Source organism: Erpetoichthys calabaricus, chromosome 7 (assembly GCF_900747795.2).
Source record: "Erpetoichthys calabaricus chromosome 7, fErpCal1.3, whole genome shotgun sequence".
In the NCBI taxonomy this organism is placed as follows: domain Eukaryota; kingdom Metazoa; phylum Chordata; class Cladistia; order Polypteriformes; family Polypteridae; genus Erpetoichthys; species Erpetoichthys calabaricus.
In genome coordinates, this window is record NC_041400.2 from 192,350,396 (window position 1) to 192,377,826 (window position 27,431).

At 41.9% G+C, this 27,431-nt stretch overlaps 2 protein-coding genes across 2 annotated transcripts in view; one reads left to right on the top strand and one right to left on the bottom strand.

The window, feature by feature from the left end:
* The window catches only part of LOC114654976 (PC4 and SFRS1-interacting protein-like), a 76,270-nt gene extending 74,867 nt beyond the window's left edge, over window positions 1-1,403 (top strand). Inside the window, exon 16 of the mRNA XM_028805856.2 lies at window positions 8-1,403. Coding sequence (XP_028661689.1) covers window positions 8-80 — 73 coding nt within the window. The 3' untranslated portion in view covers window positions 81-1,403. The remainder of the gene's footprint in view (window positions 1-7) is intronic.
* A 10,196-nt stretch (window positions 1,404-11,599) lies between these two features.
* snapc3 (small nuclear RNA activating complex, polypeptide 3) overlaps window positions 11,600-27,431 on the bottom strand; it is a 53,739-nt gene continuing 37,907 nt past the window's right edge. Inside the window, exons 8-9 of the mRNA XM_028805858.2 lie at window positions 15,988-16,095; window positions 11,600-12,162 (exon numbers count right to left, since the gene is read on the bottom strand). Coding sequence (XP_028661691.1) covers window positions 12,015-12,162; window positions 15,988-16,095 — 256 coding nt within the window. The 3' untranslated portion in view covers window positions 11,600-12,014. The remainder of the gene's footprint in view (window positions 12,163-15,987; window positions 16,096-27,431) is intronic.

Sequence of the window (27,431 nt, forward strand, 5' to 3'; positions counted from 1 at the left end):
TTTCCAGTGCTGGGAAGATGCAGACTGAAGAGTCCTCTGAAAAGCAGCAAAAAGGCACCGAAGCTGCATCAATAAATTAAAAATGAACAGTGTTAGGATCTTCAAACAGATGCCCTTATGGGAGTTCATTGCTTCATCAAAGAAGTGAATGACACCAGTGTGGTTTTTGTTTTTTTGTTTTTTTTTTCGTTTTTATTTTATTTTTTTTATATTGGACCTATTTTGAAAACATTTCACATTGAGTGGTAATACGTGCCCATATTTGATAGAAAGCCAAAAATATGTAAATCAAGGTTTTAAACCATGTCTATTTTATATTAAAATGTGTTTTAAAACTGGCTGTTTTTTTTTTTTTTTTTTTTTTTTAATGAAGTGTTCAGTTTTCTTATAAATTCTGACATGTGCTGTTGGTCTCTGGATTCTTAATGCTTTTACTTAAGAGTCTCAGTTGTCATGGATCTTGAAACGAGCTACCATTTCAGCTTCCACTTGCTTGGTTTTAAGCTTCACATGTCAGAGGTGAACTGCAAGTGCTAAAGCTCCTTAAGAAAAATTAATAAACCTCATAATTCTGTTTTGTAGGTGTAATACTGTTAGAAAACTGAACTTTTTTTATTTTTTATTAATGTTGTCTCTTTGTTTAAAGTGATTTAAAATGTTTTCATGTTCTGCAGTTTAGTTTTAAGCTTCTATGTTTTGTTGTTACCTTTGCTATGCAGGGTCTTGTATTTTTGGCTGCAGTTGAGACTAAACCCGGGATAAGACCTTAAAGAAGGCTGATGGTTCTCATGGGAGGTTTCTGGCATCCCCTACTTTTACAAATTTGAGAAAGCTATGCTGTACATGTGAATGAAAAAGGTGGAAATGAATAACCGTCGCTCTGCCATCCTGTACCGGGTACTGCATCTGTATAGCCAAGTTTTGTTGAATGATCTGTGATGTAACTTACCATATTAAGCTTCATGCCAGAGTGCTAATGTTTGTAATGAGGTACATCTGTGGTTTATTTTTGTATTTTTAAAGAACAAATTTAACAGGAACGGTTTTGTCTATTTGTGTGTTTGTGTTTTCTCTTAGTATAGATGTACATATTTCTTAGAACTACTGCTCTTAATATACAGTACAAGAAGCCTTTTATATAATTTGAGTAAAGTCAAAGGGACAGTGCCAACGATTTCCTTTGAAAGCATGTTTCGGTACCCCTGCCAATTCCCGCAGGTTATTTTCTTTTTCCCCTCTCTAGTTTTCCATAAAGTTGGTTCACATTTTGTTGTTTTGGCAGGGCTTGAAAAATTAGCAGACAAGTCTGTGTAAATAATACCTGATCTGCTTTGGGGTATTTTATGCCTGTCTTAATCTGCTATGTTTTTTTTGCTTCTAGTAATAAAACCGTGATTACATAATCTTGTTTTGGTGTATCATAATTTCTTCCTTTGTACTTCCATATTTTCATATTTTTTTTTATGATTTCATTTTGAAAATGTGAGGGATGTGGATATTTAGACGTGTAATAGTGACACGCATTGATTTTCATGCACTATAAACTGAGAGGTTGGGAAGGACCTACCTGGTCTTGTATATAAATTTTGATGATAAGCAATGTTTCCTAGTGGCCCAGGATGTTGAATTGGCAAGTTTATAATAATAATAATAATTCTTTGCATTTATATAGCGCTTTTCTCATTACTCAAAGCGCTCAGCAATTACAGGTTAAGGGCCTTTGCTCAAGGGCCCAACAGAGCAGAGTCCCTTCCGATTGCCAGTGCAGATCTGTAGCCTCAGAGCCACCACTCCACCTATGGTTTAATCCTGGCTATTGAGTCACCATGATAACTTTGGGTGCGATTACAGACCCAAGATACACATACGAGGAAACACTCAGAAACCCAGTCCTCAACGAAACGTTCATTCTTGCGCTTCTCACGAAACGCAGTGCCCCCAGCATGCCTCCACCTTTATCATACCCTAACAATGTGTGAGGCCACCTTTTTGCACTTGTGTTTGAGATGAAAATGATCATTCAGCCTGTGCAATGTGCTTCAGATGTCGCCACAGTTCTTTTCTGCTGTCAGCCTTGCGGCATGCTCACATTGTTGTTCTGTTCTTTTAAGCCCTCTAATGTGGTGGAGAAATCCAGTACCTCCAATTGTTTGGTCATGTCTGACATCTTGTTGTGCTCGGGAGTACATGTCTTGTGTTTGCAATAACAACAGTCAGTCAACCTGTGCAATATATGCTTCATTGTTGGGCAGAGGTCACCGCTGTTCTTTTCCTGTTGGCAATGCTGTGTGCCCACACTACTGCTTTCTTGTCAGCCAGGGCATGTAACTGTGCTGCTCCTTCCCCTGAGAAGGACCCAAAGCTCAGTTTAGTTCTTGGGCCGTGTTACATGTATCACGTTATAAAAATCTTCATTAAGGACAACCCTTAACATTTTTATATATACTGGGTAATTAAAAGTTTTAGTACATAAAATTGCATTATTTAGATGTGTCATTTTAAAAATGTCAGTCTTCATTATTACTGTTTTAATGAATAATGTGCAAGAGAAAATCATGCAAAGTCAACTATATGAAATATTTTGCTATGACTTGAATATAAGAATGCAGTTTTTTCATAACTATACAGTAATCCCTCACTTATCGCGGGAGATAGGTTCCAAGGCCGACCGCGATAACTGAATTTCCGCGAAGTAGGGACACCATATTTATTTAATTATTTAATGTGTATTTGGACGTTTTTAAACCCTCCCTGTATTGTTTACAACCCACCCTTTACTCTATTAATAACAGGGACAACTGCTAAGCAGTATGACATCGGTAGATAAGTTTACACTTACTGTATAGCGAAGTACACGTAGCAGCTTGTAGGCGGTCATGACGTCGTCGACCTTGTCGCAAAGATTCCTAAAGCAGATTCCATCCAGACTACTGCCTTATCACGTCCACTTGCAACTCGTTTTGCGCCCTGGTTAAAGGACACTGTGGCCGTAGATCTTATATGCTTTTCCTCCTTTTTAAATAGAAAGAATCGTGGACTCATTGATGCTGTAATGGTTTCTGCAGTGGTGTAGCTGTTCCCTTCCTTCAACGTATCCAAAACTTTTACCTTTTCTGCAATCATTTGCATCTTCTGTTGGTGCTTGGCCTGAAGCAGTAGCACGTTAATGCTGAATGAGTGAGATGAGACTTCCTGGTTAATGCAGCACTCCGTCGCTGAGCCAATCAGCAGCACACAGGAACTTAACTGCGTGCTCTGATTGGGTAGCTTCTCAGCCATCCGCCAATAGCATCTCTTGTATGAAATCAACTGGGCAAACCAACTGAGGAAGCAAGTAAAAAGACCCATTGTCCGCAGAAACCCGCAAAGCAGCGAAAAATCCGCGTTATATATTTAGATATGCTTACATATAAAATCCGCGAAGTCATGAATACGTGAAAAGTGAACCGCGAAGTAGCGAGGGATTACTGTATTGAGTTAAAATCTCAAAACTGTCTTTGTCAGTTAGGAATATTGCTTAATTTATTAATATTGTTAAACAACCCCGTGATGATGTCTTTAATAAGTGTGCGTATATTACAAATATTTTAATCAGGGATAGCATTAAAAAGGAAACTTTTTTGCCAGCCTTTTTAACATCTTGCAGCTTTATTTAAAGATATGTAATTAAAAGCTTTTTTTTTTTTTTTTTTTATTTAAAGTTAAAAGGAACCACCCCCCACCCACCCTGTCACTTTGCTCATCAGTCTCTGGTGGTTTGGTCCCCAGTTATCTTGCAGCTGAGGTGCTCAAAGGGCATCAGAGTGCTCCTCTGTTAGAGATGGTATATAGAGGAGGGCGGTTTGGTCCTTAGTTATAAATAGAAAATCAGTTACTTGAGCATTTCACTACAACTGTCTATTTTAAATACCAATTAATAATAAAACACAGTAAAAAAAGTAAAGCGTAATGAAAAGTAAATAGTTACATTAACGCCTCGTCAAAAACAATATTATGAATTACTTTATCCTCTAACTTGCATTCTATACACGTTGCTTTTTTTTTTGCATTTCTGTTTGCATATTTTTCTTTTATTTATTGGATATTTCTCTTTGTTCTTGATTTTTATTATATGCAGCTCTTTTTTGTTCTTTTTTTTTTTTTTGATGTCCTAAATTAGCTCTTGCAGCTGTTTATCTTTCACGATCTAAAATTCAACCTTCCTGAATAGATCATTTGCTTTTCTGCCTTGCCATTCATTATAACCAACTGCGTTGAAGGGGCGAGTTAGCTGGACGGAGAGTGTCACGAGGTGGGATGGAGAGAGGATGTGTGAAGTGGGAGTAACGATTGGGCGAGAGGGGTGGAGGGGAGTGGTCAAGGCAGAATATTGCAGACACAACGGAAAACTTTTCTTAATATAATATTATAATGGCCGAGTCCCTCTCCCTGAACAGCAGCTACACCACCAAGACCCGTGGCCTGGCAAGTTGAGGAACGTTAGACCCGACAAGCCGTCAGTCTTCGAAATAAACTTCCCCAATCAATGATCAAAGATAAGCCAAAAGACAAACAATATGTAAAATAATAAAGTGAGTATATGTTAATAAAAAGAAATGAAACAAACTATACAGTGCATCCGGAAAGTATTCACAGCGCATCACTTTTTCCACATTTTGTTATGTTACAGCCTTATTCTAAAATGGATTAAATTCATTTTTTTCCTCTGAATTCTACACACAACACCCCATAATGACAACGTGAAAAAAGTTTGAGATTTTTGCAAATTTATTAAAAATAAAAAAAATTGAGAAAGCACATGTACATAAGTATTCACAGCCTTTGCCATGAAGCTCCAAATTGAGCTCCGGTGCATCCTGTTTCCCCTGATCATCCTTGAGATGTTTCTGCAGCTTCATTGGAGTCCACCTGTGGTAAAATCAGTTGACTGGACATGATTTGGAAAGGCACACACCTGCCTATATAAGGTCCCACAGTTGACAGTTCATGTCAGAGCACAAACCAAGCATGAAGTCAAAGGAATTGTCTGTAGACCTCCGAGACAGGATTGTCTCGAGGCACAAATCTGGGGAAGGTTACAGAAAAATTTCTGCTGCTTTGTAGGTCCCAATGAGCACAGTGGCCTCCATCATCCGTAAGTGGAAGAAGTTCGAAACCACCAGGACTCTTCTTAGAGCTGGCCGGCCATCTAAACTGAGCAATCGGGGGAGAAGGGCCTTAGTCAGGGAGGTGACCAAGAACCCGATGGTCACTCTGTCAGAGCTCCAGAGGTCATCTGTGGAGAGAGGAGAACCTTCCAGAAGGACAACCATCTCTGCAGCAATCCACCAATCAGGCCTGTATGGTAGAGTGGCCAGACAGAAGGCACTACTTAGTAAAAGGCACATGGCAGCCCACATGGAGTTTGCCAAAAGGCACCTGAAGGACTCTCAGACCATGAGAAAGAAAATTCTCTGGTCTGATGAGACAAAGATTAAACTCTTTGGTGTGAATGCCAGGCATCATGTTTGGAGGAAACCAGGCACCGCTCATCACCAGGCCAATACCATCCCTACAGTGAAGCATGGTGGTGGCAGCATCATGCTGTGGGGAACTGGGAGACTAGTCAGGATAAAGGGAAAGATGACTGCAGCAATGTACAGAGACATCCTGGATGAAAACCTGCTCCAGAGCGCTCTTGACCTCAGACTGGGGCGACGGTTCATCTTTCAGCAGGACAACAACCCTAAGCACACAGCCAAGATATCAAAGGAGTGGCTTCAGGACAACTCTGTGAATGTCCTTGAGTGGCCCAGCCAGAGCCCAGACTTGAATCCGATTGAACATCGCTGGAGAGATCTTAAAATGGCTGTGCACCGACGCTTCCCATCCAACCTGATGGAGCTTGAGAGGTGCTGCAAAGAGGAATGGGCCAAACTGGCCAAGGATAGGTGTGCCAAGCTTGTGGCATCATATTCAACAAGACTTGAGGCTGGAATTGCTGCCAAAGGGGCATCGACAAAGTATTGAGCAAAGGCTGTGAATACTTATGGACATGGGATTTCTCAGTTTTTTTATTTTTAATAAATTTGCAAAAACCTTAAGTAAACTTTTTTCATGTTGTCATTATGGGGTGTTGTGTGTAGAATTCTGAGGAAAAAAATGAATTTAATCCATTTTGGAATAAGGCTGTAACATAACAAAATGTGGAGAAAGTGATGCGCTGGGAATACTTTCCGGATGCACTGTATATATATATATACACAAATAGCTCACACCCCCAACCAGCCCTGACATAACACTAAACCCCAAAAGTAGTGACCGGCGGAATGGAATAAAAAAAGAACTAATATACAACATTAACCTTCTCTTGACGCCACTCTTATCAGGAAATCAGTAAGACACACGGAAAACACGAAACTCACATAAGTTCAGAAGATTAAACGGAAGACGTATAATGTTTGTGAACCTTGATCAGCTGGAAAAGTGTCCTACGGCAATTATATATGGATGATAATGATGACTCCACTTACTTATCTTTGGTGTGTTGCTGTAGTCCAGAAACCCTGGGTTTTTGCGTTGCAAAGGTGAACTTGTCAGGCGGTGAAAGTGATGTGGATCGGTGCTTTCTCCTGGCTCTGCATTGAAGTGTCGGTAAAGTAGAACAGGATTTTTTTTCGTTGTCCTCCTGTTTAAATAGTTAATGACTTGGATGCAGGTGATAGGATTGACAGGACAAATTATCATGAGGGACCACAGCTCCACAGTGTAATCCTTCCACCTTTGTTTCCAGGGAACATATTTACATAGACGCACAGACCATGTGAACAGGACAACACTATGAAAGACATGACTTAGCACAAAATAAATTTACAACGTTAATTGTGTAGCACATCTCCCCAAACACCCGTCACAACAGACACCAGGACACAAGTTCAGCACAACACGTTTATTCAGCTGTGGGGAACACTTTTGTCTTGTTTCCCACCTATGCAGCACAGTACAACAAGCACAATAGCCACAAGACGTTTCTTCCTCTCCCTCTCTTTTGTCTCTTGTCTGCCTCTACTTCTCCTGCAAGCTTTGTCCTCCACCTTCCGACTTGGGCTCCCTGAGTGGAGTGAGGTGACCCCTTTTTATTAAACACTCAGAAGTGCTTCAGGTGTTCCACAATCTCCTTCTGGGTGTCACCGCAACCATGCAGAGGATGTTCTCCGTGTGCTCCAACAGAGTTGAGCTTCCATGCTTCAAACTTGTGACTCCGTGGAGGGCACCCCTCTGGCTTGCTAACTTCCCGGAGAAGGTACTGCCCCATGCAAGCTCTTTCCCCCGGTCCTTTCCTTTCGGACAGCCAGGAAGCTTTCTTTACACTGTGTATGTGTATATAAAATATAGATATCTTCTTCTTCTCTCTCTCTCTCTATTATATATATATATATATATATATATATATATATACATATATACACACACAGTACTGTGCGAAAGTTTTAGGCAGGTGTGAAAAAATGCTGTAAACAAAGAATGCTTTCAGAAATATAAATAATGATTGTTTATTGTTATCAATTTACAAAATGCAAAGTGAGCGAACAAAAGAAAAATCAAATCAATATTTGGTGTTCCTACCGTTTGCCTTCAAACCAGCATCAATTCTTAGAGGTCCACTTGCACAAAGTCAGGGATTTTGTAGGATTCTAGTCAGGTGTCTGATCAACCAATTCTACCAAACAGGTGCTAATGATCATCAATGACACACGTAGGTTGAAACAGTCATTAACTGAAACAGAAACAGCTGTGTAGGAGGCTTCAAACTGGGTGAGGAGCAGCCAAACTCTGCTACCAAGGTGAGGTTGTGGAAGACAGTTTCATGTCATGGCAAGATTGAGCACAGCAACAAGACACAAGGTAGTTCTACTGCATCAGCAAGGTCTCTCCCAGACAAAGATGTCAAAGCAGACTGGGGTTTCAAGATGTGCTGTTCAAGCTCTTTTGAAGAAGCACAAAGAAATGGGCAACGTTGAGGATCGTAGACGCAGTGGTCGGCCAAGGAAACTTAGTGCAGCAGATGAAAGACACATCAAGCTTATTACCCTTCGAAATCGGAAGATGTCCAGCAGTGCCATCAGCTCAGAACTGGCAGAAACCAGTGGGACCCAGGTACACCCATCTACTGTCCGGAGAAGTCTGGCCAGAAGTGGTGTTCATGGAAGAGTTGCAGCCAAAAAGCCATACCTCCGACATGGAAACAAGGCCAAGCGACTCAAGTATGCATGAAAACATAGGAACTGGGGTGCAGAAAAATGGCAGCAGGTGCTCTGGACTGAGGAGTCAAAATTTGAAATATTTGGCTGTAGCAGAAGGCAGTTTGTTCATCAAAGGGATGGAGATAGCGGTACAATAATGAGTGTCTGCAGGCAACAGTGAAGCATGGTGGAGGTTCCTTGAATGTTTGGGGCTGCATTTCTGCAAATGGAGTTGGAGATTTGGTCAGGATTAATGATGTTCTCAATGCTGAGAAACACAGGCAGATACTTATCCATCATGCAATACCATCAGGGAGGCGTATGATTGGCCCCAAATTTATTCTGCAGCAGGACAACGACCCCAAACATACAGCCAAAGTAATTAAGAGCTATCTTCAGCGTAAAGAAGAACAAGAAGTCCTGGAAGTGATGGTATGGCCCCCATAGAGCCCTGATCTCAACATCATCGAGTGTGTCTGGGATTACATGAAGAGACAGAAGGATGTGAGGAAGCCTACATCCACAGAAGATCTGGGGTTAGTTCTCCAAGATGTTTGGAACAACCTATCAGCCGAGTTCCTTCAAAAACTGTGTGCAAGTGTACCTAGAAGAATTGATGCTGTTTTGAAGGCAAAGGGTGGTCACACCAAATATTGATTTGATTTAGATTTCTCTTTTGTTCATTCACTGCATTTTGTTGATTGATGAAAATAAATGATTAACACTTCCATTTTTGAAAGCATTCTTTGTTTACAGCATTTTTTCACACCTGCCTAAAACTTTTGTACAGTACATACATACAGTATATATACTGTCACAGGAGGCTGGGGGACAGACCCAGCTGGGACGCCTGGAAGAACCGGGAGGTGGTGTATTCGTCCTCTGGGGCAACCTGCCCAGGATCGGGAGAGGAGCAAGGAGGCTCAAGGCCGTTGGGGCCCATGGCCACCACCAGGGGGCGCCCCAAGCCTCATAGAACCTGGGAAATGTGCATTTCCGCCACACCCAGGAAGATGGCGGAAGATTCTTCCAGGGACGCCCAGATTGCTTCCGGGTGCAAGAGCAGCACTTCCGCCACACCAGGAAGTGCTGCCAGAAGGATGTCATCAGGCACGTGGAGCACATCCGGGTGAGAATCAAAGGGGCCGCCTCCCTACAATCAGAGAAGCTAGAGTCGGGAGTGGGAGCAGGACGAGGCTCCCGTGGAGAGAGGAAAGGCGACCCACGGCCTGTGAGAGAGAGGCCTGAATTAAGGGTGATTAGTGCTGGGAGCACTCTGTGCTGTGCAGGACAGTTATTTGTGCATTTTTATAAAGATGTGGTGTTAGTCTGATGATGTCCAGGCGTGTCTCACAATACACACACACACACATACATACATACAATGTTCTCAACACACACCAGAATGACTATAAAGGTAGTACAGTACAGTAATCCCTCACTACTTCGCGGTTCACTTTTCGCGGATTCACGACTTTGCGGATTTTATATGTAAGCATATCTAAATATATAACGCGGATTTTTCGCTGCTTCGTGGGTTTCTGCGGACAATGGGTCTTTTTACTTCTTATACTTGCTTCCTCCGTTGGTTTGCCCAGTTAATTTCATACAAGAGATGCTATTGGCGGATGGCTGAGAAGCTACCCAATCAGCCCACGCAGTTAAGTTCCTGTGTGCTGCTGATTGGCTCAGCGACGGAGTGCTGCATTAACCAGGAAGTCTCATCTCACTCATTCAGCATTAACGTGCTCCTGCTTCAGGGGCCGTGTCCAAGCGCCAACAGAAGATGCAAATGATTGCAGAAAAGGTAAAAGTTTCAATGAGTCCACGATTTTTATTTAAAAAGGAGGAAAAGCATATAAGATCTACGGCCGCAGCATCCTTTGACCAGGGCGCAAAATGAGTTGCAAGTGGACGTGATAAGGCAGTAGTCTGGATGGAATCTGCTTTAGGAATCTTTGCAACAAGGTCGACGACGTCATGACCGCCTACAAGCTGCTACGTGTACTTCGCCATACAGTAAGTGTAAACTTATCTACCGATTTCATATTGCTTAGCAGTTGTCCCTGTTATTAATAGAGTAAAGGGTGGGTTGTAAACAATACAGGGAGAGTATAAAAACGTCCAAATACACGTTAAATAATTAAATAAATATGGTGTTCCTACTTCGCGGAAATTCAGTTATCGCGGTCGGCCTTGGAACCTATCTCCCGCGATAAGTGAGGGATTACTGTAAATTTAAAAAGAAAGAAAATGTCTGACTTGGCAGTCCCAGTATGGCGCTGTACATGCATATTGTTGTTGGTATCTAGGAGCCCTCATCGCGTTTCTTGATGCACGTCTGCTGAATGATTTGTTGGCTGAAAGTCCTCAGAGTTGGGTGTGTCACAGAGAGGATGTGCAGCTTTGTTCATAATGGCGCTCAGTTCTAATTCTCTCCTTTGCCTGCGACCTTCAGGGGGTCCAGTGTGCATCCCATGACTGACAAACCACGGCATACATTTAGATTCCAAGATGGCGGCCTACTTAAGACTCAGAGGATTAATAAATAAATAAAAAAACAGTAGGTGGTCAAGCTTTCAGTTACAGGGTCCAGAAGCTGTGGACTGATCTGCCAGCTACTATTAGCGCTGCCCCTTTTAGTTTCAGGCTGAGGACTCAATGCTTAAGTCTGGCATACCCTGCCTAGAGCTGCTTATTTGCTGTGCATTTCTGTTTGTTAGCTACCTGTACAGAAATAAAAGTAATACAAACCATTACTAACCCTGCTTTATTCTGTTTCTCTTCTTGGTATCTGGATGTGGCAGTTGGTGCCAGTGCTCTACTGCCAGGCTGCTCTCCTGCATATTGAAAAGTCATCTCGGATAAAGGAGAGCTGGGATCATCAGATGGAAAGATTCTCTCATCAGACTGGACGGCCAGCACAGACTCCACTCTAAAAAAACTCAGGAGCGGGTAGGCAGCCAGTTGGCTGAGCTCTCCAGGACGGTCATTTTATTTTTGACTTTCCCTTTTACAGTTTTAATCTCTGCTGTTGTCAACTGGCCATAGCTCATCGATTAATTAATAGATAGCTATTGTTAAGTTTCCATTTATGTTTAATCGATTACACCTTGTTCTTGGTGTTTTCACAAATCTGCATTTCTATGGGTGCCAGTTCTGTATCGATTAATTACTATCATCTGTACTTGTACTTCTGCGGTGGGTTGGCACCCTGCCCGGGATTTTTTCCTGCCCTGTGTTGGCTGGGATTGGCTCCAGCAGACCCCCCGTGACCCTGTGTTCGGATTCAGCGGGTTGGAAAATGGATGGATGGATTTTCTCTGTGCTGCTGAAGTGTAAATGACAAGAAAGATCTTCCTCCAGGGTGAGACCTGGTAGGTGGCATGATTTGGTGTGAATCACGCAAAGAGAGTGCAGACTTGTGGTTTAACATCCAGGTTATCACCATTTGTTAGTTGTTCGATATTCAAGTTTATTGCACCCAACGATTCATTAGGCAAACAAAAAGGGTAAAGAGTATTTCCAAAGCATTTTATTATGTATAAGTACTACGTCAGCGCGTGTCACATTTCAGTAACGGTGAGTCTGTTTCAGTTTTTATACTTCGTGGATGTAATTTGCCTGTATTGCAGTTTTAAGTTAAATGCAATCAGTGAGTCAACTGAGCCCAGTTAACGTGTTTAATATTTGAGCTTTACGGACTTTGAAAATCTCAGCAATAAACATAAAAAAAAAATAAATAACTTGAAAGTATTTACATCACACAGTCCTGTCAAGTAAATGAGGCCTTCAGTTAAACGTCCCCAGGTCCACGTAGGGGAAAGCCAGAAATTCGCCGAGTTTGTTTCCTTGCTTGTCGTAGTGCAGCATTCGGAAACAAGTGTCACAAAAAAAGCAGGGGTCCGCGGGGGCAAAGCTGTCCTGGTTGGTCACCCACCTGGAGGAGAGCAAAGAAGAAAGATGATATTGTTAAAAATGAAGATTAGCAGTCGGGTGCACATCATGGTAATGGGGTCCACTGCGTAAGGGGCTTCAGTGTGAAGCAAAACTACTGAGGTAAATAGGCTTGAGGCGGGTCACGTTTGACATTCATTAAATGTGCATTGTAGGTGAAGAGATGGTCCGCTTTTATTTTGGGGGGTATGGGTGGGGGCAAGACAAATCTGGAGTGGCTTAGGGACAAAGTTTTATTATTGCTTATGAGAAGATCTTAGAAGTTGTAGTGGAGTCAGCACTGTCAACTTCCAGACAATGTGCAGAAGCCATTAAGAAGGCTAACAGAATGTCAGGTTATATAGCTCTTGACGTGTGGAGTACAAGTCACAGGAGGTTCTGCTCAACCTTTATAACACACTGGTGAGGCCTCATCTGGAGTCCTGGGTACAGTTTTGGTCTCCAGGCTACAAAAAGGACATAACAGCACTAGAAAAGGTCCAGAGAAGAGCAACTAGGCTGATTACAGGTTACAGGGGATGAGTTATAAGGAAAGATTAAAAGAGCTGAGCGTTTAGAGAGATGAAGAGGAGACCTGAATGAAGTGTTTCAAATGATGAAGGGAATTAGTCCAGAGGATTGAGACTGTGACTTTAAAATGAGATGAAGTCTAAAGTCCGCCTCATGAGGATTTAGGAGTCGTAGTGGATTCTAAGCTATTGACTTCCTGACAGTGTTCAGAAGCCATTAAGAAGGCTAACAATGTCAGGTTATATAGCGCCTTGATGTGTGGAGAACAAGTCACAGGAGGTTCTGCTCAAGCTTTATAACACACTGGTGAGGCCTCATCTGGAGAATTGAGTGCAGCTACAAAAAGAACATAGCAGCACTAGAGAAGGTCCAGAGAAGAGCGACTAAAGATTAAAAGAGCTGAGCATTTACAGAGATGAAGAGGAGACCTGACTGAAGTGTATAAAATGATGAAGGGAATGAGTGCAGTGGATCGACATGGTGACTTTAAAATGAGATGAAATCAAAAGTCCGCCATATGAGAAAGATTCAGGAGTCATAATGGACTCTAAGCTATCAACTTCCTGACTGTGTTCAGAAGCCATTAAGAAGGCTAACAGAATGTCAGGTTATATAGCGCCTTGATGTGTGGAGTACAAGTCACAGGAGGTCCTGCTCAACCTTTATAACACACTGGTGAGGCCTCATCTGGAGTACCTGTGCAGTTTTGGTCTCCAGGCTACAAAAAGGACATAACAGCACAAGAGAAGGTCCAGAGAAGAGCGACTAGGCTGATTGAGGGCTACAGGGGATGAGTTAGGAGGAAAGATTAAAAGAGCTGAGCCTTTAAAGGAGATGAAGAGGAGACCTGATTGAAGTGTTTAAAATGATGAAGGGAATTAGTCCAGTGGATCTAGACGGTGACTTTAAAATGAGTTCATCAAGAACATGGGGACAAAATTGGAAGCACAATTTTCACACAAACATTGGAAAGTTTTTCTTTACACAAAGTACGATAGACCCTTGGAATAAGCGACCCAAGTAGTGTGGTGGACAGTAAGACTTTAGGGACTTTCAAAACACGACTTGACGTTTTTTTTTGGAAGAAATAAGTGGACAGGACTGGCAAGTTTTTCTTTACACAAAGAATGATAGACCCTTGGAATAAGCGACCAAGTACAGTTGTGACCAAAGGTTCTGAGAATGTGTTGGTTTTCATAAAGTTTCCTGCTTCAGTGTTTTTAGATCTTTCTGTCAGATGTTTCTCTGGTGTACTGAAGTAGAATTACAAGCATTTCAAAAGTTTCAAAGGCGTTTATTGACAATGACGTGAAGTTTATGTGGCACAGAGTCCATATTTGCAGTGTTGGCCCTTCTTTGTTTTTCAAGACCTCTGCAATTCGCCCTGGCAGGCTGTCAGTCAACTTCTTGGCCCAATCCTGACTGATGGCAGCCCATTCTTAAATAATCATTGCTTGGAGTTTGTCAGAATTGGTGGGTTTTTGTTTCTCCACCCACCTTCTTAATGGGATTAAGGGAATTTCCTGGCCATGGACCCCAAATGTCGATGTTTTGTTCCCTTAGCCACTTAGTTCTCACTTTTTGCCTTATGGCCCAGTGCGCCATCATGCATTGTTGGTCACCAAACTGTTCTTGGATGGTTGGGAGAAGTTGCTCTCAGAGGATGTTTTGGTCCCATTCTTTGTTATTAGACAACGCTGCAGGGGTCTGGTAACACTGCCCTGGTGACCCTGTGATGCAAACATATTGTGACATGCATCCGAGTGACAGTGTTGCTGCTTGTGTTTATTCTTGCTGTGCGGCCAATGCTATAATGATAAAATATAAACAGTGCCCTCCATAATGTTTGGGACACAGCAATGGCAGGTCTATTAAAGCCTTTGTCATATTTAGGACTTTGTCACGTATCCCAGCATGCAATGACTGTTTGAAGTCTGTGAGTCACAGCCATCAGCAGGTGCTGAGGATCTTCTCTGGTGATGCTCTGCCAAGCCTCTAATGTGGCCTTCTTTATCTCCTGCTTGTTTCAGGGGAGCTTGTCCCCTTAAGTGTTTCTCTTCAGAATATGGAAGGCCCGCTCAGTTGGACTGAAATCAGGGGACTTGCTTGGCCATTCCAGAATTTTCCATTTTTGCTTTGAAAAACTTGTGTGGCCTTACCAGTATATTTGGGATCATTATCTTGTTGTAGGATGTTTGGGGGCCTTTACTGGAACTTAAGCAGATCAGATGTTTCAGCAGTTCCATCCTCAATGAAGAGGAGTGTGCCAAGAACTGTGGCAGCCATACGTGCCCAAACCATAACACCCCCCAACACTGCCATGTTTAACAGATGGGGTGGTCTGCTTTGGATCTCAGGCAGCTCCTTCTCATCTCCACACTTTATTCTTGCCATCACTCTGATGAGGTTCATCTTTGTCTCGTCTTCCACAAGACCTTTTCCCAGAATTCTGCAGGCTCTATCAAGTCATTTTTCTCACAAACTATAATCTGCCCATCCTGTTTTTGTGGTGTTCATCTTGCAGTGTGTCCTCTGTGTCTCTGTTCATGAAGTCTTCTGCTGAGTCGTTTCTGACACTTCTACATCGGCCCCCTGAAGACTGTTTCTGGTGTGTCGGACAGGCGTTGGGGGTTTTTTCTTAACCATAGTGGGGATTCTTCTGTCATCAGCAGTGGAGGTCTTTCTTGGCCTACTAGCCCTTATGTGATTACTGAGCCCACCAGTGCGTTCTTTCTTCTTGATATTCCTGACAGTTGTTTTCGGTCATCCTAAGACGTCACTGATGTCTCCAATGGTTTGATTCTTGTTTTTCAGCCTCCTAATGGCTTCTTTGACTTTCACTGGCACAGCTCTTGTCCTCTCATGTTGAACAACGGCAACCACTGACTCCAAAGGGTAGAAGCAACCCAAGGGATCTCATGAAGTCATGAAACCCACCTAAGGAATCACAAACACCTGAGACGTCAATTGTCCCAAACCTTATGGTGCCCTGAAAGTTGGGGGGGGAGGGGTGGGGGGTATTGACCATGTAGAAAAAGTGTTGTGTGACCAAAATGAATGCAAATGACCTGAAATGAAAGTCTGCAGTGTGCTCTTCAATCACAAGTCTGAAGTCTCTGATTTATAATTTTAAACAGAGGGGCAAATCAAGGACAAATGTGTCTTTGTTACAAACATTATGGAGGCACTGTGTCATTTGTAAATGCCTGACTTGTATTGTTTTTTTAGAAACCATCCCTCATTAAGTACAACGGACTCCTCATTGATGTAAATGATCCAAAACGGAAGTCTTACTAACCTTGCAATGTACATTTTACACACAAAACACTTTCGAGAAAGAACCCAGTGTTTTCGCATGAGCAGCGGATACATCGTCTTATCACGGCAATCATCTCGATGTGCAAGTCTGTAGGGGAAAGAAAGAAAGAAAAAAAAAATAAAGACATTGAAAGAGTCAGACAGAAAAGCCAAAAAAAGTCATGTGGGCCACACCGGTCATGAGGGGACGCGGTGCATTTAGGCGTGTCACCGGGCACAAATCACACATTAAAGAGGAGGCCTAAAGGGCACCACCACTTGAAAGAACATTGGCAAGGATGTGGGAGGAGGAGGAGAAGGAGAAGGTCAAATCTACAACTCCAACACATGCCCAGCCGCATCAATGTTAGTTGTGTTAGTAAATTAAAGGAGTGAATGGATGAGAACTGCTTGTCTTTAAACACCGATAAAGGAGATGTTAATTGTTGGAGGGAATGATGCTGATCACAACAACATTTTGTCATCATTTAACATCATCCGCAATCTCGGAGTTCTCTTTGACTCTAGCAGGTCATTTAAAGCACATATTACAAAGTTGTCCAAATCAGGTTTCTTCCATCTTAAAAGTGTTTGGAAATTAAGGCACTTTCTAAATAAACAGGAATCTGAGAAATTAATTCATGCATTTATTTCTAGTAGGATTGACTACTGCAATGCGGTGTTCACTGGATGTTCAGATTGCTTTCAGATAATCCAAAATGCTATTGCAAAAATTATTATAAGAACAAGAAAATACGAACACATAACTCCAGTTCTTCAATCCCAACACGCGGGTTCCCGGTTAAGTTTAGGGGAGATTTCAAAATCCTCCTTTTAACATATAAAGCCTTAAAGTAAGCTACGGTCCGGCTTACTTGTCTGAACTTATCATGACTTACAAACCAGAGCGCACATTAACTCTTTTAGGGCGGATGTCGACTTTTGTCGACAGGAGGGGTTGAGGGCGAATGTCGACAAAAGTCGACATCTAGGGATAGAGGGCGACAATCAGCTGTTAATGGCGACAAAACTCACTGTCACGTCACAGGCATTCCCTCTGTGCTTGGAGGAATGTTAGACTCGTTGACTAATCCTTGCGTGTGCGTGAGTTGTGAAATGTAAACAAAGGCAAGATGGCATCGACATGTCACAAGGGAGCGAAGTGAGTGCAGAAAAGAAAACACTCAGCAGACGATGTTTTGCGCATTATCGCTGAGTCGAACTCTGATTTTAGTCGGATTTTATTGACAGTGATCAGGAGATCGAGTGAGAAGCTGGCATGTGATTTGTCTGTGCATGAATCTATGATAAAATAAAAGGGACACCTTTTTTTCTAAAAATATATGCCAGACAAGCCCACAAAGTATGGCATAAAGGATTTTGTACTGGCAGAAGCAAACACTGGTTTCTGCCTGAAAGTAATTACATATACAGGAAAGTATTTCTTTCAAAGAGAGAACTGTCCCTTGACAAGTCAGGTTGTCCTGGAGCTGCTTCAGGGCTATGAACATTTGGGTCATGTTGTGTACATTTGGACAATTTTTATACATACCCAGAATTGTTCATGGAGCTACCGAGCAGAGGAATTGGAGCTTGTGGCACAGTGAGGGCGAACAGGAGACACATGAAGCCAGACAGGCTGAAGATGAAAAGAGGTGACAATACGGTTTTCATGCGGGCAGAAAACTTGGTGGCAGTGGCATGGCACGATGGCAAATGGGTGACTTGTCTCTCTACAGTACACACTAACAATATATGTGAGAAAGTGCAGCAACAGACAATTGAAAAATAGGCACCAAAGCAACACATATTGTAAGGAGTGCAATGTGCCAATGACTGAAATTGGCTGCTTTGAGCGAGATCAGACTTTGCAGGACTTTGCTGTGTAAAATGTATGTGATATGTATGTGAAATCATAGAGTATGCAGGCTCATACAACATACAAGAAAGTAACATTTGTCAAAAGTAAATATTTTTTGTTGATTTGATATGTTAAACAATTGCTTTGTGTTCTTTTTTAAAAAAATGTTAGTTTTTGGAAAAATGTTTAGCCCTGGGAGAAAAGAAACAAAAAAAAAAAATTAGCCCTAAAAGAGTTAAGATGTCAAGATGCCTGTCTGCTTATGATTCAGAGAATTAATAAAGTAACAGTGGGAGGTTGAGCTTTTAGTTGCAGGGGACCCCTAAACTGGCCGGCTGTAGACTCACTACTTCAGTTTAGCACACCCTGACTAGAGCTGCTGATTAACTGTACAGGCTGCATCTCTGTGGTTAGTCATTAGCACTAAAACATCAGTAAGATGATAGTAAGAATTTGATACTAACCCTCACCCTCTTCTCTGTACCCAAATGTGGCACTTGGTGCCACGGCCAACTTGCCAAGTTGTTTTGCATGCCTAAGGTAAAGTCATCTTTGATGGAGGAGCACTGGAAATGTCGGGCAGAGGGGTCCTTTCATCGGATTGGCTGACTCAGCTGTGGAATGGCCAATAGGGGGAGGCAGCTCGATGGCCAAGGTCTCCAGGACTCTGAAGAAATCCAAATCCTGTTATGTGATATCATCTACTGTTGAATTCTGCTCTGTATTCGTAACATTTTTATTTTACTACTAGCGACTTGGCACGCGCTACGCTGCGCGTTGGATGACCACAGTTGAAGGACTCCCTGTTTAAACGCACCTGGCAGTCGTGAACTGGGTCCTTCATCGCACTGCATTTGATTTTTGCATGGGAAACAAAATTTCAAAACAAAACCCATGATTCACGAAGTGTGGAACGCAGACTAATCAGAATCGTATACATTGTGTAAATGCTTGTAAGGAAGAGGAGTGGAGACGTGTCGTTGCGGTAATGTGTGTGAGTGGTGAGTGTGTTTGTTGCGAACGAGAACGGTGAGAGTGTTCACTCGGAGTTTTTTGGGAGACCGTAATATACAGAAACGTACGGTTGTTTTGCAATCGTAAGGACCTGTCGTCGGGTGTCTCATTGGCACGCTTTTGCCTCTTTGTTTCGCGATGACGGCGTAATCTGTCTTCTCTCTCTGTAGAGGTTTCAGTTGCCTTTCGTTGTGCGACAGAGACGCGTCGTTGAGCTAATCTGTGTGAATGCTGAGTGTCCGTTTCTTGCGAGCGACTGGCACGCCTTTGCCTCTTTGCTTCGTGATCACGCTGTAATGTGTCCTCTCTCGCAGGAGCAGGTTCAGTTGCCTTTCGTTTCGGCATTGTTCGATAAGGTCTCCTCTGTACAAGTACACATGGGTAGCTGAAGACGGAAAGGCATAGTGGGCTGGAAGGGAGAAAATAGAAAATCGCGGCTTCAAACACACGAATTGGTGACCAGGGGAACCATCTGACTCAGACGTGGGGCTCGAAATACTCAAGTGCACATGTAGCAAAGTGTAAATGTTATTTATAATTTAATTTTTTTTTTTTTATGAACTTCCCCAAAAGAGTTGATCCCTGTTAATAATCAACAATATAATCTGTTGTAGTACGGGCGTTAATTAGCGTCACACCTCATAACCTGCATACACCACGTTTTTGGCTCTAACGCCAGAAGTGCGGTGGACGCTGTAAGGGTAGGTTGTGGTTTCTGTTTCTTTCGTGATTTTTTTATTTCATTTACTTTGTGTTAATAATTTATAATCGATTTCATTTATTATTTAATAGGCAGAGGGGAGAAGACGTTAATGTGATGCTCTGTGTATTTTCTTTACTTTTGTTTTGAAAAGGTATGCTATATATATATATATATTTTCTTTAATTTTCACTTGTTGAGAATATATAATTAGGATTTTTTTTGTATAAAGTCTATGTGTATTGTAAATAGTTCTCTTTGGAAAATTGGATTCATTTTTTTTTTGTAAATAGTTTTTATATGTAATGTGTTTGTATAAATAAAAACGCGAGAAGCGCGGTGGACGCCGTAGGGCAGAGGGGAGAAGACATTAATGTGACGCTCTGTCTGTTTCTTTACTTTTCTTTTGAAAAGATTTTCGGGAACAGGAAAAATAAAAGCAAAGGGGAAAGAACGGAGGGGGGTAAGCAGGAATTCTGAGAGGGGAAGGACTGGGGCTTTTCTATGGGGCGGCTATACAGCCAAAAGGAACCCGGACACGGACACCGTGCTGGGCTTTTATTATATAGATTATATTGTATTGAGGATTACTTGTGTTCTGTTCTGTGTATTGTATTGACCCCCTTCTTTTTGACACCCACTGCACACTCAACCTACCTGGAAAAACGGTCTCCCCTTGAACTGCCTTTCCCAAGGTTTCTTCCATTTTTTTCCCTACTATTGTTTTTTTTGGGACGTTTTTCCTTTTCTTCTTACGAGAGTCAAGGCCAGGAGGCTGTCAAAAGGCAGGGCCTGTTATAGCCCACTGTGGCACTTCTTGGGCTGTACAAAAATAAATTGTATTGTATTGTATTGTATCAATGCTCAGGTTAAAGTGGGGTGAACCAAAATCATGTCTGTTAAGATAGTTTGTATATCAGGGATGAAAATATTCTTAATGTTACCAGATTTTAAAAGCTCCACTAGATTAAAATAAAAAAAAAAAAGTAAATGCCAACTGGCTTTTGGGTTGAGGCCTTGAATGTTGTCAGCTTAACTCCTGCAGCCACCTTGAAGTGGGCCTTGTAGTGGAAAACCTTCATGAAACCCTCTTAGTCTTGGAAGTGTTTCAGTTGTACCTTTTGTCTTAAACTGCTCTGAGTAGGATGAGATCATCAGGTCTGCAATGTCCACTTGAATCACAAGTCTGAATTGTTTGATTTGAAATTTTAAACTGTGGAGCACAGGAGGATATCAAGGAAAAATGTGCCCTTGTCACAAACCTTATGGTAGGCACTTTATATATACTCGAAAGAGGCCCCAGATATTCTTTAAAAACTCTCGCTAGGACGAAGCAATCTGAATGAAACAACGTGCAATGTGCTCCCCAGTATATGGAGCTTCGAAAAAGCTGGATTGCCCCGGCATTGTAGTGATGAGGTAGGCGTCGCAGCAGTCACGATGTTTAACCTATGTTTGCTACTTCTGGCTGCATACCGCCCGAACCCCTTCACTCAGTCGCTCAACTTCTCATCAGGTTTGGTGGTGTACAGTATCGGGCAGCGTGTCTTCATGGTGCAAACCTACTGGGTCACCAGTTCATTTAAGTGATGTCAGAATCAACCGCATGATCGTCAGTTAACAGAAGGTGACTTCCAGCAAGATGGAGCAACATGTCACACATTCAGCAACAGGTTCATTTCAAAGGGGCTTTGGCCACGACAGTCACCAGATCTGACACCACCAGACCTCTTTCTTTAGGGTATGCTCAGAGGAAAAGACTATCGGAACAAACCTCGCACTGTGGAAGATCTGAAGGAAAACATCCAACATCAAATTGCTGCTATTCCCCCAACCCCGAGATGCTTACCGATATGTTCAGGAACATGGAGCGCCGTGTTGAAATGTGTCTGGCAGAAAATGGAAACTACTTTCAGCACCGCATGTCATGCAATCGATTACACATACGTCAAGGTATTTTTTGGTTCAGATTGCTTCATCCTAACGGGAGTTAAAACAGAATATTCGGAACCTCTTTCAAGTGAATCTCCCTGTATGTCTGTATATAAAAAAAGACTGGCGAAATCGTGCAATGTTTTCATGTGACATTTTCATGCAATGTTAATCCATTCATCCATCCATTTTCCAATCCGCTGAATCTGAACACAGGGTCACAGGGGTCTGCTAGAGCCAATCCCAGCCAACACAGGGTGCAAGGCAGGAACCAATCCCGGGCAGGGTGCCAACCCACCGCAGTGCAATGTTAATTTTTCTTCAAAACCATATGTCATATGGCATACATCTATATATCATTTTTGTTTGTCTTAATCAGGAGAATAGAACAATGGTACTCTCATGTCAATGCAACCAATTTAATGCACATACGTCAAACAAAATAAGTTATATACATCCACTCCGCTAACATCACTAGTAATTCCGTTGTGTGTTACCAGTCGATTAATAACGTCAATGTAATGGCAAACACTTACAAATTGTAAAACTGCATAAACATTCAACTGCCAGCAAAATCAGGACTGGTGATCATGCAGGAGAAGTCGGATTCTTTCCGCGTATTAAAAGTTAGATACGTGTTATATTTCAAGTCGATTACCATTCATCTTGCATACATGACAATTTCCAATAGTTTTAGCATTTACTGTAACAAGAAATAAATCTCTGGTTTTCATCGTGTTAGAATATACCGGTGGACCGGTACCTCTCACAGACAGTAAATGGCAAATATTCTTTAATTATTCTGTCTGTTAGGGCTCGTTTATACTTCATGCTCAGAACGCATACGCGCCTGTATCATGGCTGCCACGCATTCCCAGCATTCATTTGACGCATCCTCTGAGCAGGTCCTCAGAAATTAACGTGACGCATGCGCGAGTTGCAGTACCAGCAAAAAGTCGGGGGACGCAGTGTGATAAAAAGTTGGAATGTGACGTCTGAGTCTCCTACGAGATCGGTGTGCGCGCTTCGATATCTGATAAATGGTTCGATGTGGCGAAGCAAAATGCCGACATACAAATGTATTCGTGGTGCTTTTATATTCAAGCGTCGCATATTCCCGATCGTAATGACGTGATACATTTTAAAAGTCTCACATACCGTCTTCTGTATTGTCTTTTCTAGGGCTTCCTCCAGACCTGACAAAAAACAGCAATAGATCGCTGCACAGAACACATTAAATGTATGATATTCCAACTCTCTGCACATTTAGAATCCTTAAGATTTATACTTGATATCACTTTCATGATGAAATGCATTAAAGTATGTATGTTACGTTTTACAGATAAATTGTTAATTTCGTTTAAATAATGAATAGTGTTAATAATTACACACATGGGGGTGACACGGTGGCAGAGCGGTAACACTACTGTCTCGCAGGGAGTCACGTCGCTGATATTCCCTGCCTGGAGTTCTCATGTTTTCCTGCTGGGTTTCCACAATGTGCTCCGGTTTCCTTTCAAAGATATGCAGATTTGGTGACACTAAAATGACGCCAGGGTGTGTGTGTCTGCTTGTATTTAAGTGCCTTGAGCATGGGAAAGGTGCTATATAAATAAAATGTATTATTATTATTATTATTATTATTCACCTTGCGATGAGCTGATGCCCGTCCAAGGATTGTTTCTGCCTCGTGCCCAATGCTTGCTGGAATGGACAAATCCCTGGAATGATGGATTTAATCATTAAACATCCTTTTCAGAGATATTGCAGTAAGGTGTCATCAGAATTTAATGGGCGTTTCAGGCAATTCACAACACAGTGATGCCAAACCTGTTCTCACCGTGATGATATCTTGCACTGCCACCTGGTGGATTCCTCCAGATTTCCGTAAAGTACACGCGCAAGTATAAACAGTACAACGCTTGTGTAGCAGGAGCATCCACTGCAGCATGCGTCGCATGAAGTATAAACCCGGCCTTACTCTACGTGTACCTTCAGCGCCTTTACTCCGTATTTGCGTGATTATGAAGGCCTCTTAACCAGTGCTCCCTCTCTTCAGCACGTTCCTGTAAAGACCGCAGCGTTTCATACCCTCATCATTTGTGAGTTACCTTGGGGTTTTTGAAGGCAACTCTCTCTGTGTGGCTCATATGCCTTCACTCCTCTGTGTACATCTCACTTCCTCTTTTGTCGCAACATCAAAGCCAAACTGACCAATCAGATTGTTTGGAGAAACTGGACACACAGACCTTAGCATTTTATTATATAGTACTAGACATTAAGCCCGTTATAACAACGGGCGCTAGAACAGTAGTCCATAAATATTAGTAGGAACAGTCTATATTAAATGGCAAGGGACCTTTTACCTCATTAAATTTTTTCTGTAAAATGCCTGTAACTTTCACTGACAGTAATACTGGCTTTGCTGTTTGTAATATGCGTTTAATTTTCTGTGACAACACTGGGTAATCAGCAGATTCTCCCCAGCAACTGATGTAATGTGCGCGAAAATAAATCTACTTTTACTTTACACTTTACCGGGCCAAGCTTCTTAATCGGAAATCTGACATCCTCAGAGTGAACACTTGCACAACAATGGGGAAGCTGGTCTCCGCGTCTCAGTACCCGATTGGATTCTTCTTGTTTTCTGTTTTAGGTCTTACCTCATTTACCGAAATCCGATTGGATCTGCCGCGCGATATTTTGTAGGTCCCGCTCTCTCTGTCTTGTGTGACGCGTCAGGCGGCCTTTGAAGCATTGCTCCGTGCCCCGCGCATGCGCACTTCACCAGAAGACACAGACACATGGACACACACAGGGATTTTATTAAAGAGGATGACTCGCATTCTCCCTTTGTGTATTTCTAGCAACAAAACAAAAAATCTCTTGATCTATATACATATATACACACACACACAGCTGAAATCAGAAGTTCCCTTACACTTTGGATGAACTCTTTCAAACTCACTTTTTAAGCCCCCCACAGATTTTATACTAACAAACTATAAATTTGACATATCGTGTAAGACGTCTACTTTGTGCAGTGCACTAGTAATTGTTTCACAATTCCAGTGGGTCACAAGTTTACATACACTTTGCTAACAGTGTCTTTAAGCAGCTTGGAAAATCTCAGAAAATGATGTCAAGCCTTTAGGGCCATTCGAAAATTAGCTTCTAACAGCCAATTAGTGTAATTGGAGTTAACATGTTGAATTATGTTAAGGCTGACCATCAAACCCACTGCCTCTTTGTTTGACATAATGGAAAAAAATCAAAAGAAATCAGCCAAGACCTCGTTAAAAAAAAAAAAATGGCGGACCTCCACAAATCTGGTTCATCCTGGGGAACAATTTCCTAACGCATGAAGCTTCCATGTTCATCTGTACAAACAATAATACACAAGTACAAACACCATGGGACCACACAGCCGTCATACCGCTCAGGAAGGAGAATCATTCTGTCTCCTATAGAAGAACAGACTTTGGCACGAAAAGTGCAAGCTTATGGCAAAACGACTGGCCCGACATTCAAAAGTAGGAAGGAACAGTCGTGCAGAAATAGAAATAATGACAAAAATAAACCAGCGCAGTGTAAAAATCATCCACCCACTACGAGGAGCTTGGCCAAACAAATCAGACAATGAGGCCTTTATGAAAATCGGATTATGTGCCCCAAGAGGTATTTGGAACGGACTCAAATAGAGTGTAAAGACTTCGATGCACTACTTGCCATACAAATTAAACAAATGCTTTTTTTCTATAAAATATTTACTTTTTCAAGGAAGGATAAGGCAGTTTAGTGGAAATTTGGGTTTTACGTCAATATTCTAAGGTGTGGTGGGTTTTGAGCGAGTACCGGTGGTCAATAACTGCATGCTGTTTTGTTATCTTTAATCTTTTTAATCTTTCCTCCGCTGGGTTCTGTTTAAATTTCTTGTTTATGCCTTTTTGATTATTTTATTACAATTGTTACTGTTAATATTGTTATTTATTTATTCTACACTCACTGGCCACTATATTAGGTACACATTGCTAATACTGAGCTGGACCCCCTTTTGCCTTCAGAACTGCCGTAATTCTTCATGGCGTAGATTCAACAAGGTGCAGAGAGATAGCAAATATTTTTAAACTATTGTATTATCTGTAGCACATGAAAAAAATGGGTTACAATAGTGATGCTATTAACACGTGTCAAATAAAAACAAAATCACTGAAGTCATGTCTTGATATGCTATGTATTTGTGCTGAAGAAGGCGCGCCGATTTCGTGAAAACAACCAACACCCAAATACGGAGCAGCATTTTATACAGAATTGACTTCACATCACATATTCTGGCCACCACTTCATATACTAATGTACAACACCGTTTGGTATTCTCCCACTATTACCCCCGGCTTGCTCACCCACTCCCACTACATACTTTATTCCCCTTATGCTAATAGCCAGCACATTTTGGCAGCTTGACACCTTTATCTGCTATCCTTTTTGACCATGCCCCCGTTATTGCTAATCCTCCACCCGTTCCTCTGAGAACATTTTAGGATGCTAACTCTCGTGTTGCCAGTCTCTCAGGGCTTTACTACGAGGGCAATCCCAAAAGTAAGGTCTCCAAAGCAGTGGGGACGTAGAGAAACTGCTCGTATGGCTGTTGGCCACACTGTTGTGATTGGTGCTTCCTCCACTCCCAAAAAAGCATGTGCGGCTACGCTGGGACGTTCAATCTTGGCTTGGCAGCCCTTGAAAATGGAGCTCCTGTTGAACGCTACCGCCAAGTGCGAAGTTCGCGCAGGAGACCGTCAATTTCTGATGAGACAGTCGTGAAGGTTGAGGAAAACTTGTGTAAAGATCAGCGGTTGAAACTTCATCATCCACCCACCCTATAGTCCGGACTTGGCACCCAGTGACTACCACCTCTTCCCCAAGTTGAAAGAACATTTGTCCGGAAGGCGATTCTGCTCTGATGAAGAGATGAAAGATGAGATTCAACGCTTCCTGAAGGACATGGCGGCGAACTGGTATGACATGGGCATTCTAAAACTACCACAGCGTTTACAAAAATGCATCGAGCGAAATGGCGATTATGTAGAAAAACAAAAAAGTCTTTAACCTTTAAAGTGATGTAAACATTATAGAAAATAAACGGTTGTTTGTATTTCTAAAAAAATAGGAGACCTTACTTTTGGGATTGCCCTTATACATTGGTGGATAAATCTAGTAGTTCCCTTTTTAAACAAAAATATAACAAGTGTTCAAGAGTGTAAAATGAAGTGCTCAAAAGGTACAACAAAACTATCATATAAAATGAAGTGCTCATCAAAGTGTTCATAAAAAAATATACATAAGTATGAAAATATATGTAATTTGTATAAAAAATGCATGAAAGTATATATAATTAATACGTCTCACATACCTCCAATGTCATTTTTCAGTTTGAATTATAACTTCCAGTGCTCATCTTAACCCTTTAACCGCCAACTCCCTAAATATTCCCCATGCCAGGAGAAATCTGAACAATTTTCGTTTTTTTACTTTACATTTATTCAAGCAGTATTTACCTGCTGAAATGTTTCAAATAAATGGTCAATCAAAGGACGTAGCTTGAACAAGCGGTCACGGTTTGATCTTTCATATCTGGCTCAGATAACGGGCAGCAGTCCAGTTGAGATGCTGGGGATACACCCACTCATCGCCATTATCCGATGCGTCGTCATTCACAGTATCATGCAGCGCACGTTGCTGATCATCATTGTCGCTAAAATCTTCTTCAGAACTGCTACAATCATGATCAGAATTATTGTCCAAAATCACCTGCAAAACCTCACTTGAAGTCAGTTTACGTTTCGCCATATTCACAGCTTTCACTTTCGAATCACATCACGTGAGCGGCCAATACAACCGCAGAGTCGTCGAAATACAACGTAGTAATAATACCCACGCC